Consider the following 20,732-nt stretch of genomic DNA (forward strand, 5'->3'; position numbering starts at 1 on the left):
CCCATTCCCAGTCTGCTAAGCAGTGGGTGTTTTTCCTTGGCACTGACACTACCACTAGACCACAGTCCGCTTGGCAGTGGGCATCTTCCCAGACGCTGGCGTCACCGCTAGACCAAGGAGCCCTCTGTTGGCCCTGTCCAGGCATAACAGAAGGCTCACACTCATGTCTTCTGGTCACTTCTCACTATGTCCCCTCAGCTCCTATCTCTGTATGGCCTGGTTTCTCCTAGGTTATGATTATAGAGTGAGGATTATTATAATATTGGAATAAAGAGTAATTGCTACAAACTAATGATTAATGATATTCATATATAATCATGTCTATGATCTAGATCTAGTATAACTCTTATTGTTTTATATATTTTATTATACTGGAACAGCTCGTGCCCTCGGTCTCTTGCCTCGGCAACTGGGTGGCTTGCCGCCCACACTACCAAAGTGCTGGGATTACAGGCATGAGCCACCATGCCCAGCCATCGTTTTCTTTCTTGTTTTTTTGTTTTTTGTTTTTTTTGAGGCAGAGTCTCGCTCTGTCGCCCAGGCTGGAGTGCAGTGGTGCAAACTCAGCTCACTGCAAGCTCCACCTCCTGGGTTCACGCCATTCTCCTGCCTCAGCCTTCCAAGTAGCTGGGACAACAGGCGCCCACCACCACACCTGGCTAATTTTTTGTATTTTTAGTAGAGATGGGGTTTCACCGTGTTAGCCAGGATGGCCTTGATCTCCTGACCTCATGATCCTCCCGCCTCGGCCTCCCAAAGTGCTGGGATTACAGGCATGAGCCACCATGCCTGGCCCAGCCACCATTTTCTTTCATCACTTTGTCCACTGAACTTAGGAGCAACCAACCAGCTTCATCATGTTCCTTGGTTCTCCACATATAGTCAAAGGTATTATGTATAGGGTCACTAAACTCCTTGCCTCTCATGAGCAGTGAATCAGGAGTGTCAAATGCATTTATTTTGCATAACTCTCTGAACAGTTTATGGCAATGACTATCAGTGTTCTCCATACTATTAGAAGTAGAGTCCTTAACATTTTGGGGTCTAATCATATTAACCAACCAAATCCAGAAACCCCAAAACCAATGACAGAACTCCATCCTTAATATTATGTTCCTCCAGAACCACTCCTGGTACAAAGATCTCTATTAGAGTTCTCTAGAGGGACGGAACTAGTGGAATATATATAAAAAGGGGAGTATTAAATTACACAATTACGAAGTCCCACAATAGGCTGTCTGCAAGCTTCAGGAGCAAGGAGAAGCCAGTCCAAGTCTCAAAACTGAAGAACTTGGAGTCAGATGTTGGAGGGCAGGAAGCGTCCATCATGGGAGAAAGATGTAGGCTGGGAGGGTAGGCCAGTCTGGCCTTTTCACGTTTCTCCAGTATTAACCATCACACCTATAAATTTCCCCAGCCTGTAAGCAGCTACGGGCTCTGGAATTAAGCTTGTCCCCCATCTCCACAGGTTTTTGCAATACACCTGTGTTGTTGCTGTTGAGCAACAATCTCTCTCTCTCTCTCTCTCCTCTCTCTCTCTCTCTCTCTGTGTGTGTGTGTGTGTGTGTGTGTGTGTGTGTGTGTGTGTGTATTTAGCCCTTGCCCTCCCTTCAAAACCTAACATTTTAGTGCCAAAACCCAGGATAGGGATTGGGTTCTAAATGTGTAAATGTTTTCTTGCAACCTGGAAAGCAGCAAGCAGCAAAAACCAGACCCAGTCCTGCTTCCAGATCCTGAGTGGACTCCCTATTCCCAGCCCCATTCCTTTATTCTCTCTTCTTCTCTGGCCCTGGGCTGACTTCTGGATCCTGATCAAACTCTCCATCCTCTTTTTCCTTCCTTCCCCTTTCCAGGCAGCTCCACCAAGTATCAATCCCATTGCTGGACATCACATCCAACACCTGTCTCCAATTAGTGGGTGAGTCTCCCTTTGTTTCCTTTCCAGATTCCTCTCATATTTCTGGGGGTTCACCAGAAAATTCCAGTATTGGGTGAGAGGTCTCCCTGGTCACCAGGTGACCGTGGCCTACCCTCTCAGGGGACGCCATCAGAATGCTCACCACTCTGGCCACGGCAGCCTCCGGGGGACTGCAGAGAGCTGTAGGGATGCCCTGGCTCTCCTAGGTCCCTTCTCCCAGGAGGGATCGGGGTACTCACTCCCCTCCATGGTATTCACTTCCCTCTGGGGTACTTCCTCTAAATTTCTCACCCTCTGGCCAGCAGTATGGGGCAACACTCCTCAAAACCTCCTCAAGACACCACTCTTGGATGTTCCATCCAGAACTTCCAAGCCCAGGGCTTAGCAGACTCCATTAAAACTGAACGCCTTGCTGGCCGAGCACTGTGGCTCACACCTGTAATAATGCTTTGGGAGGCCAAGGTGGGCAGATCACAAGGTCAGGAGTTCGAAACCAGCCTGGCCAATATGGTGAAACCGTCTCTACTAAAAATACAAAAATTAGCTGGGTGTGGTGGCCGGCATCTGTAATCCCAGCTACCCAGGAGGCTGAGGCAGGAGAATTGCTTGAACCCGGGAGGCGGAGGTTGCAGTGAGCCAAGATTGTGCCACTGCACTCCAGCCTGGGTGACCGAGTGAGACTCTGTCTCAAAAAAAAAAAAAAAAAAAACTGAACACCTTACTTTCCTCTGTAATGTTGCCCAGCCCCAATGTAAACTAGACAATAATAGTCAATAGCCAAAAACCAAAACATTCAATTTCCAGATCTGACATAATCTAAAAGACTTCTTCCAACGCAATCATAAATGATCTGAAGTACTTTGCTTATCTGTGCTCCTGGCTCACTCTCTGCCAATCCCATTCACCTTTTCAAATCTTCCCCCTCAACAAAAAACCCACAAAAACACCTCCTCCTCCAGACAAACCTTCCTCCTCTAATTTCAACCTAGCCAACAAACTAGGCACATGCCCAGCCCCCTTCCACCAAAAACCAGGCACACGGCCAAAGGTCCTCCAAAGTTCTCCCTTTGCAGGAGGACACAGGGACAAAAGGCATAATCTGAGTTCATGTTCCCTTTTCCCTAGTCAACCTCTCTCAGCTTAAAAAGAGACTCAGCAGCCGGGCGCGGTGGCTCACGCCTGTAATCCCAGCACTTTGGGAGGCCGAGACGGGTGGATCACGAGGTCAGGAGATCGAGACCATCCTGGCTAACACAGTGAAACTCTGTCTCTACTAAAAATATAAAAAATTAGCTGGGCGTGGTGGCAGGCGCCTGTAGTCCCAGCTACTCAGGAGGCTGAGGCAGGAGAATGGCGTGAACCCAGGAGGCGGAGCTTGCAGTGAGCCGAGATCGCGCCACTGCACTCCAGCCTGGGGGATAGAGTGAGACTCCGTCTCAAAAAAAAAAAAAAGAGAGAGAGAGAGAGACTCAGCTCTTTTTGCACGGATCCCACCTGCTTCCTCAAGGAATTTCTGTATGTCACTCAATTTTATGACCTTACCTGGCATGTCATATATGTCATCCTCTCCTGCACCCTCACCCCTGAGGACAGGAAATGCATCTGGATAGCTGCCCAGGCCCATGTAGACACCCTCCCATAGACAAGATGCTGCCCATAACCCAATATGGACCCTAACTGTCCCCAGAACTGACCCCAGTTGGGATTATCAGGCAACTTCTGCAGACAGATAGAAATAAGGCCATATGATATGCCTCCTAGCTGGCATAAATAAAGCCATTCCTGGCCAGGCATGGTGGCTCACACCTGTAATCCCAGCACTTTGGGAGGCTGAGGCAGTGGATCACCTGAGGTCAGGAGTTCGAGACCAGCCTGACCACCATGGAGAAATTCCGTCTGTACTAAAAAAAAAAACAAAATTAGGTGTGGTGGTGCATGCCTGTATAAAGGGGAATAAGTATTAACTTACACAACATAAGGTCCCACAATAGGCTGTCTGCAAGCTTGAGGAGCAAGGAGAGCCAGTCCGAGTCTCAGCTACTCGGGAGGCTAAGGCAGGAGAATCACTTGAACTCAGGAGGCAGAGGTCGTGGTGAGTCGAGATCACGCCATTGCACTCCAGCCTGGGCAAGAAGAGCAAAACTCCATCTCAAAAACAAATAAATAAAGCCATTCCTGCTCTTTTCTTCTCCTGCCTTTCAGAGGCCATAACTAAATATGCCACGTTGAACCCTAATGCCAATAAGGGAAGAATCTACCTCCATTTACACTTCATTTTCCAGTCAGCCCCAGACATTCTAATGAAACTTTAAAAACTGGAGAATAGCCCTCAAACCTCCCAAAGAGACTTAATCAAAGTGGCCTTTAAGGTTTTTAACAATAGAGAGGAAAAACTAAAAGTCCAAAAGCTAAAAAGAGACCAGGCTAAATGCCAGATGCTGGCAGCTGCTATTCGACAGGGTTCCCAACATGTATAGAAATCCTCAACCTTGCAACAAACTCCACCAGAAGCCTGTTTTAAGTGCAACCAACAGAGTCACTGGGCAAAGGCCTACCCTCAAAACTTTGCCCCATCTGTGGCATCAAGGAACACTGGAAGTGGGACTGTGCTCAGCAAAACTCTTCATCCCTCTTCACCACCTCTAACTGAAGACTGATGGGGCCAGGGGCCTGCCACCCCAACTGCTATCACCACCTCGGAACCCAGGGTCAGTCTCTGGTAAGCCCATGTCTTTCCTATTGGATACAAGGACTAGTTACTCAGTTTTATTAGAATATTCTGGACCCCTCTTCATTTCTATTGTGGGAGTTGATGGAATCCCCTCTAGGCACAAACAGACTGGTCCTCTATTATGCAACCTATTCAACACCCCCCTTCACCCACTCCTTCCTGGTTATCCCTCAGTGCCCTACCCCTATCTTGGGGCGGGACATACTAAGTAAATCCCAGGCCTTCATACAATCTGCCTCCTGCAATTCTGCTCCTTTTATTTTACTCTGGTCAGATGCTTCCCTCTCCCCCTCATCCTCGTTATCCACCCTGTTACCTTCTGTTAATTCTGAAATTTGGAACATTTTTAAACCCACAATAGCCACACATCACATCCCAGTTAAAATAACCCTCCAAAACCACTCCGTTTTCCATCATCAGTCTCAATATCCCCTAACCCAGGCAGCCTCAGGGGCCTCAAACCTATTATCTGTAAACTTTTACAAGCTAATATTCTGAAGATCCTACCACTTGTCCAGGATCTCTGAGTTGTTAACCAGGTGGTAATACCAATCCATCCAACACTCCACTCTCATCCCACATACTCCACTTTCCCATAGTCCCTCTTCTACCACACACTTCTCTGTATTGGATTTAAAGGACGCCTTTTTCACTATTTCCTTAAATTCAGCTTCCCAAAGTATTTTTGCTTTCACTTGGTCAGATCCTAATACCCACACGTCCACCCAACTAACGTGGACCATACTCCCACAGGGGTTCCAGGACAGCCCCCACCTATTTGGGCAGGCCCTTGCCAAGGACCTAGCTGACCTTCCCGTTGCTCCTAGCACCCTCCCCCAGTAAGTCAATGACCTACTTTTCTGTAGCCCCTCCTTTAACCTGTCCATCCAACACACCACTCAGCTTTTAAACTTCCTCCATAGGTAAAGATATTGGGTCTCACCAACAAAGACTCAGGTAGCCCAAACCCAGGTCACTCACCCAAACCCAGATCACTCACCTGAGTTCTAACCCCTAATTCTCAGGCCATCCCAACCCAACAAAAGGAGCGAATTCAAGACATTGCCCCTTCCCCACACAAAGGGCTTGGTGGGGTTGGGCAGTCCCAGTTCTGGGGCCTCCTCTCCTTCTTGGGCCTCATGGGATACTTCCGGCTGTGGATTCCCAACTTCTGTTTGCTGGCCGAGCCTCTCTACATGGCCTCACTTGGGCCCAGCCTAGAGCCTCTGAACCCAGCTTGTCCCATCAATTCACACTTTAAAAAAACTAAAAAATACCCTTTTAATGGCCCCAGAACTGGGACTGCCCAACCCCACCAGGCCCTTTACTCTGCATGTACATTCTGATAAGGCCTTGCTCTTGAACTGCCCTGCCAAACACAAGCCATCACACACCTCTCAAAACAACCAGACTCTGTCGTCCAAGGCTGGCCACCCTGCCTAAAAATCTTGGGTGCGGCCACATTGCTGGCCTCGGAGGCACAGAAACTCACTCTCTACCAACACATTACTATTTCATCCTCCCATAACCTACAGGACCTCATGAGCCATCAATCTCTTCTATCCTTCCCACCATCCTGCTTCCAGCAGGTACACACCTTATTCATAGGAAATCCTCTAATCACCTTCCAGAAAGGTAAAGCTCCCAACCCTCCCACTGTCCTCCCTGTAAACACCTCTGACTTTGAGCTGTCTCACTCCTGCCTGGACCTCTTAGACTCCCTTTCCTCCCCCTTCCAACACATTTCAGAAGCCCCTTTGCAGGGAACAACTACATGGTTCACTAATAGAAGCTCTTTAAAGGAGCCATGTCCACCATGTGGTTACAACATCATTGCCAAAATAAACTAGAATCCAATGCTCTCCCACCCCATACTACCTCGCAACAGGCAGAACTACCTCTCAACAGATAGAGTTAGTTGCCCTAACCAGGGCGCTCACCCTAACAAAGGGAAAGAGGGATAACTTTTACACTGATTCCTGGCCTGGTGAGGTGGCTCACGCCTGTAATCCCAGCACTTTGGGAGGCCGAGACGGGCGGATCACCTGAGCTCAGGAGTTCAAAACCAGCCTGGCCAACATGGTGAAACCCCGTCTCTACTAAAAATACAAAAATTAGCTGGGCATGGTGGTGGGCACCTGTAGTCACAGCTACTCAGGAGGCTGAGGCAGGAGAATTGCTTGAACCCGGGAGGCGGGGGTTGCAGTGAGCCAAGATTGTGCCACCGTACTCCAGCCTGGGCGACAGAGTGAGACTCCATTACAGGAAAAAAAAAAAAAAAACATTTACACCAATACCAAATATGTATGCCACATCCTACATTCTCACACCTTAATCTGGCAGGAAACAGGTTTTCTAGCTAAAAAGAACCCCCATAGTAAATGGCAAACTCATACACAAGCTGGTGGAGGCAGCTAACCTACCACTACAGGCCACCATTATCCATTGTAAGGGACACCAGAAGACTACAAATGCCATCGCCAAGGGGAATCTTTTAGCAAATTAGGCAGCCCGGCAGGCAGCCCTTAAAGCCCATCATTATTGCCCAGTTTTCCCAGCATATACCCTGTATATACCCAGGAGGAACAAACCTCACTTGCCCTGGCTGGTGCCATTCAGGAAAAAATGGTTATACCTCAGTGCTAAAATTGTCTTGGCCAAATTTTTAAAACCTTCTGGGCCGGGCATGGTGGCTCACACCTGTAATCCCAGCACTTTGGGAGGCTGAGGCGGGAGGATCACCTGAGGTCAGGAGTTCAAAACCAGCCTGGCCAACATGGTGAAACACCATCTCTACTAAAAATACAAAAATTAGCCGGACGTGGTGGCAGGCGCCTGTAATCCCAGCTACTCAGGAGGCTGAGGCAGAGAATTGCTTGAACCCCGGAGGCGGAGGTTGCATTGCGCCGAGATCGCGCCACTGCACTCCAGCCTGGGTGACAGAGCAAGACTCTGTCTCGGAGAAAAAAAAAAAAACCTTCTGTACTTTTATATGTGCACAACCATTTCCATGCTGGTTGCCTCCCCCTACTTCAGCTCTTAAAAACATATACATTCTCCCACCATGGCCGCCAATCTCAAAGATACTACTAAGGCATGTTCCCTTTGCACTCAAACTTCCCCTCAGAAAGCTATCAAATCACCCCCTTTCCCCACACACCAGGCCTGAGGACACCTGCCAGGGCAGGACTGGGAAATCGCCTTCACCCGCATGTCCCCTGTAAAATGAGTCCAGAACCTTCTGACAATAGTAGATACATTGGATGGATAGAGGGTTTTCCTACCACCACTACTACTACTACTGAAAAGGCACACTGTCGCTTCTATTCTCCTCACCCATATTATCCCCCAGTTTGGACTCCCCTCTTTCATCCAGTCAGACAACGGGCCAACATATATTTCACAGGTTAACCAACAGCTGGCAAAGTCTCTAAACATTAAATGGGCCTTCCATATTCCTTATTGCCCCTAATCTTCAGGTAAGATTGAATAGGCCAATGCCCTTCTAAAACAACAATTATCCAAACTCTCCCTAGAGGTTAAAATGGCCTAAACTTTACTACTCCCCATGGCCCTCATGCCTTTATAAGCCATTCCTCACAAGCCCCTCAGCGTAAGCCCATTTGAACATATGTATAGACGTCCCTTTATCCTCCAAAATCTCCCTGTATCTCCCCGCCCTTCTGCATGGAATACTTGGCCAGCATTACACCTCACTCACCATCTAATAGACAGTACACTAACGCTTACTTGCCCCCACCTGAAAGTCCATCCTCAAAACACTCCCTGTCCCTACAACCAGCGGGGACTGGGTCTAGATCACAGACCCCTCCTCCTCCCCTCTCCTACCAAAGTGGACGGGTCCTCACCAGGTTATTCTAGCTACTCCCATGGCAGCAAAGCTAACACCCTTCCCACACTGGATACACAATTCCGAACTAAAAAAAACTCCAGATCCACATCCAGAAATTTTATCCCCCCGCAAAAACTATTCTTCCTCCCTCACAGGACCAACCTCACTGCACTTAACAAGAGTGCAGAAGTTGCCTATCCAGAAGGCCCTGGTCCGTAACACTCTCTGCCTCCAATTTCAAATCTTTTATCTCATACCTTGTTTCAGATCTTTCCCTCCCCACGTCCCTGGATACTCCACTCGAATTCCTCACATCAATCCAGGAGCTATGACTACAGGGCACCTTTCAGAATTTCACTCCTACTCAAATTGCCTTTTTTCATTTTGTCGTTTGTGGGATATGCTAAGTCCTCACCCCCAACCTCTGGCAGTTGGGCCCCCTTCATCAGCCTCACACATTTCTCTTAAATCAGTCACACTCCCCTCTTTCTTCCAACTGCAAATTTGTTTGTCCACACAAATCCAGCAGTTCACAGCCCTTCCTGTTAACCTAACTGCAGAAACTTGTTCCAAAATAAATCTGCATCTCACCTACTTGGCCAATTCATTCCCAAAACCTGTTTATAATTTTGTCCTGTTTATAAACACCTTTCCCTGCAATCCATCAAATCCACCCATACTGTCACACACAGGGCTGTCACCCTCCTTTGCCTCTTAACATCTAAACATGTTACAAGCTGGATTCCATAAAACACTTCTTACCAACCCCTCCCCTCTCCGCCAGCACCGCTCTCCATGCAACCAACTCAAGGATGCTCCCTGGAAAAAATGCACACACAATTCCCTCAGCTGCAACCTATATCCTTCTGCCCTACCCGTACTGCAATAGCTACTTGTTAACGAAAACCTATTTCTCTCTCTCTCCAAAACAAAACAGCCTTCACCTCCTCCCCCACCAACATCCCCTATCCGGCCCTCACAGGGGTTACCCTTGTTAACATCTATTCAACCTGGAAAAACAAAAAGTTGGAACAAAACGTTTGTCCAGGATTCACCCCCCATCTTCTCATAGCTCGCTACCTTTGTTTACAACTTCTGCCTGCCAACCCCCCGACCCCCGCTTTTCTTTCTGTATGAAACAAACTTATCTTTGTCTGCTGGCAGGTAGGTACAAACATACACCCTGGTGTTTCAATCTCCAAACATTAACATTTTGCCTAACAACCAAACCATTCAGGCTCTCCCTATTTCCTCCTCCTCCCAGCACGCTAAGCCGGCTCTACATCTCCTTCCTCTGGTAACAGGATTAAGCCTCTCTGTCTCACTTGGCACCAGAATGGCGGGTCGGGTGTGTCAGCCTCAGCTGCCTTATGTAGATATATAGATCTCTGCAGTCCTCTTGACATGCCTACTTCCATCACAAGCCTCCAAAGGCAGGTAGGTTCCCCTGTGGGAGTTGTTCTCCAGAACCGAAGGGCTGTAGACCTGTCAGCCACTGAGAAGGGGCGCACATGTGTGTATCTCCAAGAAGGAGGCTGTTTAAATGTTCAGGAATATGGCACTGTTTGAGACACAGCCCCCAGGCTCCGAGACAGGGCTGCAGAAATCCAACATCAAGCCACTAACTCTTGGAGGCAGGGGTCGTCCCTCCTAAAGTGGATGCCTTGGGTAACCTCTTCTTAGGGCCCCTAATTTTCTTCCTCCTAACAGTTGGCCTGTGTGTACTCACCTTCATATCCCACTTTACCTCCCAAAGGCTGAACTCCCTTGTCCAGGCAGCCACCCAGAAAGATACTGATACCATCCCACTCAGCCAAGTCCAGTATCAGCGCTGCCAGGAAAGCGACTGAAGTCGGACACCCACTGCTTCAAAACCCAAACCCTGATTACAGCACCACTATTCAGCAGGAAGCAGCCAGATAATCAACAACCACCCTCTTCCCTTTATATTAAAGTAGAAGTTAGCCAGGCATGGTGGCTCATGCCTGTAATCCCAGCAGTTTGGGAGGCTGAGGCAGGCAGATCACTTTAGGTCAGGAGTTTGAGACCAGCCTGGCCAACATGGTGAAACCCCGTCTCTACTGAAAATACAAAAATTAGCCGGGTATGGTGGCGGCCACCTGTACTCCCAGCTACTGAGGAGGCTGAGGCAGAAGAATCGCTTGAACCCGGGAGGCAGAGGCTGCAATGAGCCGAGATTGCACCACTGCATTCCAGCCTGGGCGACAGAGTGAAACTCTGTCTCAAAAAAATAAAAATAAAAAAGTATAAAGCAAGAATGTTAGTCCAACCTGCACAATTCTGTAAGTCCCCCACCATTTCGCAGACCTTGGTCAAAATGAAACATTCCACAGGGGTTTGGGTGGTGAGAAACAGCCTGGCTCTTATATTCTGCTGGGAGAAAGTGCAAGGAACACCACATTCTGCCGGAACAAGGGCCAGAACCACCTCATCCTAAGAACACATTATCAACATTTTCCCAGGAAGCAGGCCATGACCCCCTGCCCCGACCCCTCCCACCCAGGCCTATAAATTGCCCCAGCCTGTAAGCGGCAATGCGCTCTGGGACTAAGCTGGTCTCCCATCTCCACAGGTTTTTGCAATATACCTGTGTTGCTGTTAAGCCACCCTCTGTCTCTGTGTGTGTGTCATTCTTTAACCCTCATCTTCCCTTCAAAACCCAACATCACCCAGGCTGGAGCGCAGTGGTGCGATCTCAGGTCACTGCAACCTCCACCTCCTAGGCTCAAGTAATCCTCCCGCCTCAGCCTCCCGAGTAGCTGGGACTACAGGCACATGCCACCATGCCCGGCTAAATTTTTTGTATTTTTTGTAGACACAGGGTTTTCCATGTTGCCCAGGCTGGTCTCAAACTCCTGGACTCAAGCCATCCTCCTGCCTCAGCCTCCCAAAGTGCTGGGATTTCAGGTGTGAACCACTACACCCAGCCAGTTCTAATTCTTACCAGTTCAGAGAACCCTGGTTCCCATGGGTCTTTCTTCCTGAAAAGAAACTCAGAAGGAAGTGGTTAGTCGGATTAGCTACAGTCTTCATCACTGGAACTGGTCTCAGGGCTGAAATGTTCTCTTCTGTTCATTACTCATCCTAAAATTACCTCAACTGTCAACACAGTGGACCTTGGTGGGTCCCTGGGATTGAGAAGCCCAAATGTCCTTGTAGCAACTGTAGCTTATTCAGTGGGATCTTTGCTGTGTGCTCCTGGGGAACTGGACCTCCAACCCTACAAAGTCTAGAACCATGTAGAGAGGAAACACAAAATCTCCCAGTAGGTTATGGGAGAGTCTGGGTGAGTTGGGTCACTCCTGCTTCAAATCTTAGTTTCCCAGACTCATGTGTTCTTTCTGTTGGGAACACAGCACCATAAAAAGTATCCAAATTGATGTATGGCATCCCAAAGGATGGTGCCATCCTTTCAGAGCATCTTCTCCAAGCTGCTCCTTCAGCTGAGCCTCTAGAAGGCCAGTGCAGAGTTGCATGAGGCTGGCTGCTACAATACAGGTACTAGTGGGTCCCATTAGGATGCTGCTGTGTGAGGATTCATGCCTCTGAATGAAGCAACCTAAGCCCTAGACAGTGGTGTGGGCTGAGGCTCTGTAGGAAAGGCCAGCTGGTGCCTGAAATAGGCATCCATCCGTGTGAGAACAAACTGCCAGCCTTTCCAGGATAGAAAGGGCATGATGGCATCAACTCTGTTATGGAAAATTTGGACATCCAGAGGTGGCAGCTGCCAGACAGGCCCTGGTAAGGGAGTTCATGCTCCTTCTCCTGTCTCGGCCTCCCAATGTGCTGGGATTACAGGCATGAGTTACTGCGCCCGGCAGCGTGAGACCCAGGGTGAAGGAGGTCTTCCATATGGAGTCTTTATTTTTGTCACCAGAGTCACCCCTTTCATGTTCCAGAGTGGCTGACGGTGAGGACTGGTGTCCACTGGTGAGTTATTTTGTCTACTTGGTTGTTCGGTGCCTCACGTGTACTGGATGCCTTGGTGGGCACTGATATGTGTGAACACCTCCCCACTCTGCGCCCCTCCTCTGTGTTCACCACTGCCTCAACCCAGACGTGGTCTGCAGGCTCCTTTTCCTTCTGGCCCCCACAGAAGGTGGGGACACAAGGCCACTGTCCAGATGTCTGGACATTCTCACCTCAGGCCACTTCTGTTTGCAGACGGTGGGGTGGCCGGGCATGCCGCTTGCAGTTCTGCCCACTGGGAAGGTTTTCCTTCCCACCCTTGAGAGTGGCAGTAACACAGCTGCTCCTGTCCATTTCACGTGTGCCATGCACTGAGCCCATCCATCTGCAAATCGCACTCCTTCAGCCACACAGGAACCCTCTGCAGCTGTAGGCTTGAGCTGCATTTTACGTGTGCCATGCACTGAACCCATCCATCTACAAATCAAACTCCTTCAGCCACGCAGGAACCTCTGTGCATCCGCAGGCTTCAGCTGAGGGAGGCACATGGGGCTGGGCCCATCCATCTACAAATCAAACTCCTTTAGCCACACAGGAACCCTCTGCAGCCATAGGCTTGAGCTGAGGGAGGCATGTGGGCTGGGCTGCCTGCTCCCTCAGCTCACTCTGGCGCTCTGGCCCTGCGTGGACGCCATCCTGGCCATGCCATTGCCACCTTCTGATGGATGCTGCTGGGCTGCCTGACTTCATGCCTGGGGAGGCCTGACGGAGCTCAGCTCATACTGGGAAGTGTGGATGCAGGGCCATTTGGGGGTCCCATGGACACGTGTTCTATTCTCTGCTGTGGGCGGTGCAGACTTGCTCTGGGATCCTGGGGCCTGCGTGGCCATCCTTGCACCTTTCAAATGCCTGCATCATTGTCCCTTGCACAGACTCCCTTCTGCTGAGACATTTTGCCAGGTCACCACAAGGGAAAGCTTAGCAGTGGAGCCACCACCTTGTGCCAGGGACCGTCAGTGCCCCACCTCCTAACCAGAACAGCACCCTCTTCACCTGCAGACAGTGGGTGGGCCAATCCCAAATGTCCATCTGATCACCGGTTTTCTCAAGCTGCTTCTGGCCCACTTGTGTTGGTCTGGGTCCTCCAGGAAGAAGACACCAAGACAGGATTAAGGATACAAACGTCGTGTTTGGAGAAATGCCTGGGGTAGAAAATAGGTAACCAGGAAGATGGAGGGGACATCAGATGGCTTCAAGCTTGACACCAAGTGGAGAGAAGTTTGCGTGGAAGTGTCTCAGGCAGCTGTGCAGTGATGTCTTCCCACTGCAGCTGACAGTTGGAGAATGACATTGGTTTGTGCCATTACTTGTGGTTTTGTCTTAGATCATTTGACCAGGGTGCTGTTTGCCTGGTTTGTCTCCTGTGAAGTTACCTTATTCCCCTTTGTAATTGATAATAATTACATTGCATGGTGATGTTTTGACACTGTGTAAGCATCCTGAGCCTCATGCCCTGGAGACACCTGGCTTTCACAGGTATTGGTGCTTCTTGCCTGAGTTACCATCACGGTGGCTGCTGTGGCTGATTGAGGATGCCACAGGTTCTTTGGCCTCCCTCCCTTTGAGAGCAGGAGCAATGTCTTCAATGTCTTCTTGAATCTGGGCAGGCTCAGTCACTGCCTTGACCAAGAGAATGATGATAATTTGAGAAACATTTTCCAAAAGGACTGCATATAAATGTTAAACTTCAGGGTCCTGAAAGTTCAGGAGATGGAGAGGCTGTTCTAGATTGAAGGAGACAAGAAACAGGACAAGTGGGTGCAACTCGTGACCCTCAGCTGAGTCCTCATGCTCTGAGGGATTGCTCCGCAGTGAGCAGGTCACACAAACCTACCCCCAAAGGCCAAGGGAGCTGAGAGGCTGAAAAAAGAGGCTGACAAACACAGTTTCTCTGAAAGAAACATTTAATAGAAACTTATGAACAAAGTAGTATCTCGGGCAGCCACAAGACAGTGGATCCCTGCACCTGCCCTCCAGAAAGCATCCTTTATATAGCAAGCTTTTTGGTAAAAACATGTGCAGCTGGTGGTGTCTTAGACTTTCTTGCAAAATTCATGACTGCTGGGGAAGTTAGGTAAGCATCTTTTTGAGGGGTTATCAATGCTACAGGCCTTGTGTGAAGATCTTGGTATGCAGGAGTCTAACATCGGCCACCACAGTGATTTTGCTTCAAGATGACACCACTCTTGCCAGGCAACAGGCTCTTTTCCTTCAGAGACATTGCAGGGACACCTGGTGACCCTTGAATGGGGGTCTCTGGGAAGGTGCACTATTCATGCAACCTTTTATCTAAGCTTGAAATTGTTTCAAGCTAAATTAACTTACAAATGTTGATCATAGTAAGGAAGGAGACCACCACTTCTCCTGCTGCCCTCCTCTCCCCCTGTCTTGCCTAGTTTATAAGACAGGAGACACAGGAGAAAACAAAAAGTTAGAAAGAAACACAAGATAAATAGCCAGATGACCCTGGTGCCATCACCTGGCCCTGGTGGATAATAATAATAATAATAATAATATCAACCCCTAACCTAAACTACTTGTGTTATCTGTAAATTCCAGACATTGTATAAGAAAGCATTGCAAACTTTCTGTTCTGTTAGCTGATGCATGTAGCCCCCAGTCACGTTCTCCACACTTGCCCCATCTATCATAATAACCCTTTCAAGTGGACCCTTTAGAGTTGTAAGCCCTTAAAAGGGCCAGTAATTTCTTTTTCAAGGCGCTCAGCTCTTAAGACGCAAGTCTGCCAAAGCTCCCGGCCAAATAAAACCTCTTCCTTCTTTAACCCAGTATCTGAGAAGTTTTGTCTGTGGCTCGTCCTGCTACAATAGGATGACAGTTCTCCAGGCACTCCAGGCACTCTGGCCTTTGGGTGGGAACTGTCTCCAAAACTCATCCCCAGGTTCCTGGCTCTCCTCACTTCAGGAGGAGGTGGGTCTGCCATGTAACCACCACTCAGACCTCACAAGTGATAGCACTTCACCTTTTTGCTTCAGATATTTTAAAGAGAAATAACACCTTACAGATGCAGTCTCTTTCTAAACTTCCCAGATCCATTCCCTTTAAACAATCCTCCCTCAGCATCGTTTTTAGACTTGATTTGTTTTGTTTTAGAAATGGAGTCTTGCCATGTTCCTCAGGCTGGTCTCAAATTCCTGGACTGAAGTGGTCTTCACTCTGCCTCTCAAGTAAGTAGCTGGGACTATAGGTTACCCTCACCTCCTGCTGTGAGGTCAGTTCCTAACAGGCCACTGACCTGTAGCGGTCCACAACCTGAGGGTTGGGGACCCCTGCTATAGGGGCACACCACCACACCTGGCTGTTTTGTTTTTTTTTAATTTTGTAAAAATGAAGCCTTGATATGTTGCCCAGGCTGGTCTTGAACTCCTAGCCTCAAGTGGTCCTCCCACCTTGTCCTCATAAAGTACTGGGATTATAGGCATGAGCCACCGCACCCAGTCTCCACTCCTATTTATTATTGAACACTATTCCATTGTATGGCTGTTGTGGTTTGCATCTGTGTCCCCACCCAAATCTCATGCTGAAAGGTAATACCCAATGCTGGAGGTGGGGCCTGGTGGGAAGTGATTGGATCGTGGGGGTGGCTTTTCATGAATGGTTTAGTACCATGCCCTTAAGTGATGGTCTCATGATAGAGTTCTCCTGAGATCTGGTTGTCCACCTCGGCCTCCCAAAGTGCTGGGATTACAGGCGTGAGCCACCGCGCCCAACCTGTCATTTTTATTATAACCCTTCTAATGGTGTGAAATGGCACCTCCCTGTGGCTTCCATTCGCATTTCCCTAATAGCCAACGATGCTGAAGGCTTCATGTACCCATTACCCACCTTGTATCTTCTTTGATGTCTACTCAAATCTTCTGCCCATTTAATTAGGTTGTTTCCCTTCTTTTCGGTTTTTTTTTTTTAAAGCTTTATTGGGCTATAATTCACATACAATATAATTCACCCATTTTGTACAATTCAATGATTTTGGCATATTATTTTTAACTATGGTAAAATACATGTTAAATAAAATGTATGGGAGGCCATTGTTTCGGACCGAGCTCCTGCACTGGGGCCCAACAGAGCATCCCAAAGCGGAACCGAGTCACGCGCGCCGGACGCCACCCGACCCGAGGGGAAACCGGGCAGCTCTCAAAACCCTGGAGGCGCAGACCGTCCACACGGGACAGAGACGCCCGCTCGGCTCCGCTCCGCGCTGATCCGCAAGGTCCCGCCGTTCCCCCGCCGCCCACCCGGACGCCGACGAAAGCCAGCGAGCTCCTCAGCCTCAGGTGACTGGAATTCTGACCCCCGACCACGGGACGCGTCTCCTGCTTTACCCTCCTCTGCGCGGGCGGTGAGGGAGACGCGGGCCCAGGCCGCAGTTTCTACCTCAGAAACGGAAACACAACACCGCCTTCTGTTTCCTTTTTCCTTGGGGAAAGAAAAAAAAACAAAACTGTCTAAGACGAGATCTGGGACCCCGCCGGCGACCCCCGACTTCCCCAGGCGGGGAGGGGGCGGGGCCTGGCGCGGCCTCGGCTCCGCCCCTCGGGCCAGCGGACCACAGTGGGGCGGTCATTGCCGCCTTCCTAGAGCGGCCCGGAAGTGTCTCTCGGGGCGCTTCCGGGGACCAAGCCCGCTTTTGGCTGCATCAGCCGGGGATTGCCGGCGCCAGGTGCTGGGGGCGACTCGGGCCGCGGGAGCGTGAGGGTGGAGTCGGGTGGAGTCTCCCTCCCGGGCTGGGTGTGGGGGCCTAGGAAAGGCTGCCTCGCCGCTGCGTTCCGGGAGCTCTCGATACTGCGGGGCTTTTCCGCGGAGAAGGGACCTCCTGTAGGTTGGCCGCGAACCGTGCGGGCGGCGACGGCCTAGCGCCAAGCTTGACTTTGTGCACCAAGGCCCCCGCGCCCCGGAACGGGCGACGCGGAACGGGCGACGCCGCGTCCCCATCAGAGCCGCGGGTACCGAGTCGGGGTGCGAACCCGGCCTTCAAGCCGCGTGACCGGAAGCGGGCAGCTCAGAGGCCTTCCCGGATGGCTCTTTGGGGTGGCTCCTGGTGCTGGCGGGGCGGTGGAGTTGGCAGTGGGTGGTCGTTGACTCCCAGGAGAATGGGGCGCCGTGAAGCCCGTGGGGAGCTCCTGGGCTCCCCCAGCGCTGTGCAGACAAGTGCCTCGAGGACAGGAGCTGTGCCCCGCTGAGCTCTGCTCCAGTACCTGGTGTGCTGAGGTGGGCAGGTGCGTTTCCTCCGGCACAGCAGGTGCTTGTGCTGCTGCGCTGCCCCTTCAGGTGCGTCGGAACCCTCTTTAGATGCCGCACTTGCCTCTGTTGCCACCTGTTGCTCAGCTCCTCCAGCCTGGGGGTTGGGGGCTATGGTGGAAACAGCTGGGACTTCTGAATAGACAGGTCTAAGCTCCAGTCCTTGACTTTGGCAGTTGTGTTTAGAGCTTTGATTTCTTTTTACTTTTCTTTTATTCCTCCCTCCCTCCCTTCCCTCTCCCCTCCCTCCCCCCTCCCTCCATTCCTTCCTTCCTCACAGCATCTCCCTGTTGTCCAGACAGGAGTGCAGTGGCTCAATTTCGCCTCACTGCAACCACGACCTCCTGGGCTCAAGGGATCCTCTGTCCTCTCAGCCTTCTGAGTAGCTGGGACTACAGACGTGCACCACCACGCCTGGCTAGTTTTTTAAATTTTTTGTAGAAACGGGGTCTTGCTATGATGCCCTGATTGGTCTCCAACTCCTGGGCTCAAGCGATCCGCTGGCCTCACCCTCACAAAGTGCTGAGATTTCAGGCTTGAGCCACAGCACCTGGCCTAGAGCTGTTTCTACCCCCCCTCTCTCTGTCAGGTGAGAATGGTAATTCTTGCCCACTGTTGTGAAGGATTCAAGGTTGAATAGTTAAATGGTCTCAGTGTGGTCTGTGGCGCCAGCTGCCGTGTCCCTGTGTTCCCCGGACCTTTCCCCTAGTTCATTCTTTCATCTATTAATTTACTTGGAGAACTTGTGCTGTTTCCTGGTCCTCCTCCCTGCCCCCCACTTCTCTGCCAATTCTTGCTTGTCATTCATGCCTTAGATGTCACTTCCTCTGGGAGGCCTCCACTCCTCCTGGGACTGACATGGACCCCTCTGCCACCTACTCCCAGGGCCACCTCCACAGCACTGACTGTCATTGGTAGTTCACACTGTCAGCATCCTAACGATGGGGACCATATCAACCCTCACTCGCTGGCCCAAAGGACACGAGAGTCACTGGTCTTCTCCCCTCCGCCCCACTCTAGGCATCTGCATCTGGGACCGACCTCCTGGGCTGGCTGATCAAGGAGGAAGCAGCAGCAATGTCTGCTGTGGGGGCTTCAGCTCCATACCTGCATCATCCTGGTGATAGTCACAGTGGCCGAGTGAGTTTCTTGGGGGCCCAGCTTCCTCCAGAGGTGGCAGCAATGGCCCGGCTACTAGGGGACCTAGACAGGAGCACGTTCAGAAAGTTGCTGAAGCTTGTGGTCAGCAGCCTGCAGGGGGAGGACTGCCGAGAGGCTGTGCAGCGTCTTGGGGTCAGTGCCGACCTGCCGGAGGAGCGGCTGGGTGCCCTGCTGGCAGGCATGCACACGCTACTCCAGCAGGCCCTCCGTCTGCCCCCCACCAGCCTGAAGCCTGACACCTTCAGGGACCAGCTCCAGGAGCTCTGCATCCCCCAAGACCTGGTCGGGGACTTGGCCAGCGTGGTATTTGGGAGCCAGCGGCCCCTCCTTGATTCCGTGGCCCAGCAGCAGGGGGCCTGGCTGCCACATGTTGCTGACTTTCGGTGGCGGGTGGATGTAGCCATCTCCACCAGTGCCCTGGCTCGCTCCCTGCAGCCGAGCGTCCTGATGCAGCTGAAGCTTTCAGATGGGTCAGCATACCGCTTCGAGGTCCCCACAGCCAAGTTCCAGGAGCTGCGGTACAGCGTGGCCCTGGTCCTAAAGGAGATGGCAGATCTGGAGAAGAGGTGTGAGCGCAGACTGCAGGACTGACCCCTCAGTTGACCAGTCCCGTTCAGGTCAGGCTTGGACAGGCACCCGAGATGGTGCCAAAGTGCAGCTGACTCTTCCCACGACAGCCCTGCCCTTCCCATGAGGCAGGCTCTTCAGTGAGTGTTTGAACGTAATTGTGTAGTTTTCTGTTTAATTGAAAAAGAGAGTTATGTCTTTTTTTTCTTTTTTGGAAGTAAAGCAGCTAAAAATATGTTTCTCTAGGTGGGTGTTGAACCTCACACCCTCCCCTTCCCTGTACATTTGTCTTTGCTGCTGGACATGGCCATGTGAGGCCAGGTTGAGGCCCTTTGTAGACACCATACAGTTGCTCAGCCTGGCCCCGTGTAGCCAGGTGCTTTTGTAGATCTTGTGTTTTACGTTGGGCATTTTCATTCTTCTGCCTTAAATCCCTGACCCCACAGAGCTGACATTCTAGTGGGGCTGAGAGGAGGGGAAACATTGTAAAATAAATAATAAAAATTAACTGGAATAGCTCGTCAGAGGATGGCGTGTGATGCAGCAAGTAGGGTGGGGTCTGCGCGCTGATGGGGTGACCTTCCTTGAGGGTGTGACATCTGAGCGAGGACTTGAAGGAGCCGGGGGCACAGCGCTCTGAGGGGAGCAGCACAAGGTGGGGAGGACGGGGCCCAGGCGGCCAGTGTGGGGAGGCCTGACGTGCTTAAGGCCCGCCTGGCTGCAGCCAAGCAGGTGGAGATCATTGTGGGGAGGCGACGTTGGGGAGGGTACAGAGGTCAGGACCTGAGGGACTTTTAAGGACTGGCTCAATTCTGAGTGACAGAGGAGCCCTTTTGAGGGTTTTCAGCAGAGGAGAGACATGATCTGGTGATTGGCTGCTGTGTGGAGGGGTGCAAGGGAGGAGGCTAGAGCCCAGCAGAGAGGCTGTCACCAGGGTGGAGTTGGTGGCAAGGACCTCTCCCGGGTGCTTCTAGGGCAGGTGTGTGCAGGGGTCATAGCCAGCTTTGCAGCTTCCAGCATAACTGTGTTCCGGGAGGGGCCTTGGGGCTCAGTCTCTGCAGAGCCATTTTCGGTCAGCTGGGTTCCAGCTGACTGCTCCTGCCTCCATGGAGCACTTCTGGAGCATGTCTAGTCTGTTCTCTGCCGAGAAACCTCCCCTTGTCTTTGAGTGCCTGGGGTTGCTTGGCTGTTTGTCTTGTCTGCAGTTTTTGGTTTGTCTCCTCCACTAGCCTGGATTTCTTCCTCATCCCTCC

At 50.9% G+C, this 20,732-nt stretch overlaps 1 protein-coding gene across 3 annotated transcripts; it reads left to right on the forward strand.

The window, feature by feature from the left end:
• Positions 1-1,863: 1,863 nt before the first annotated feature.
• On the forward strand, positions 1,864-19,993 carry COMMD5 (COMM domain containing 5). Of its 3 annotated transcripts, XM_030804515.1 has the most exons (5): positions 1,864-1,918; positions 13,581-13,785; positions 15,607-15,680; positions 16,579-16,787; positions 18,772-19,993. In XM_030804515.1, exon 5 carries the CDS (start codon positions 18,829-18,831, stop codon positions 19,501-19,503), a length of 675 nt encoding a protein of 224 aa, XP_030660375.1. In that variant the 5' UTR covers positions 1,864-1,918; positions 13,581-13,785; positions 15,607-15,680; positions 16,579-16,787; positions 18,772-18,828; the 3' UTR covers positions 19,504-19,993. The 3 variants fall into 3 exon arrangements, with proteins under 3 accessions (XP_030660375.1, XP_030660374.1, XP_030660376.1); XM_030804514.1 differs by lacking the exons at positions 1,864-1,918; positions 13,581-13,785; positions 15,607-15,680; positions 16,579-16,787 and adding an exon at positions 17,105-17,173; XM_030804516.1 differs by lacking the exons at positions 1,864-1,918; positions 13,581-13,785; positions 15,607-15,680; positions 16,579-16,787 and adding an exon at positions 17,201-17,729.
• The last annotated feature ends 739 nt before the right edge of the window (positions 19,994-20,732 follow it).

This window comes from Nomascus leucogenys, chromosome 23, assembly GCF_006542625.1.
Source record: "Nomascus leucogenys isolate Asia chromosome 23, Asia_NLE_v1, whole genome shotgun sequence".
Classification (NCBI taxonomy): domain Eukaryota; kingdom Metazoa; phylum Chordata; class Mammalia; order Primates; family Hylobatidae; genus Nomascus; species Nomascus leucogenys.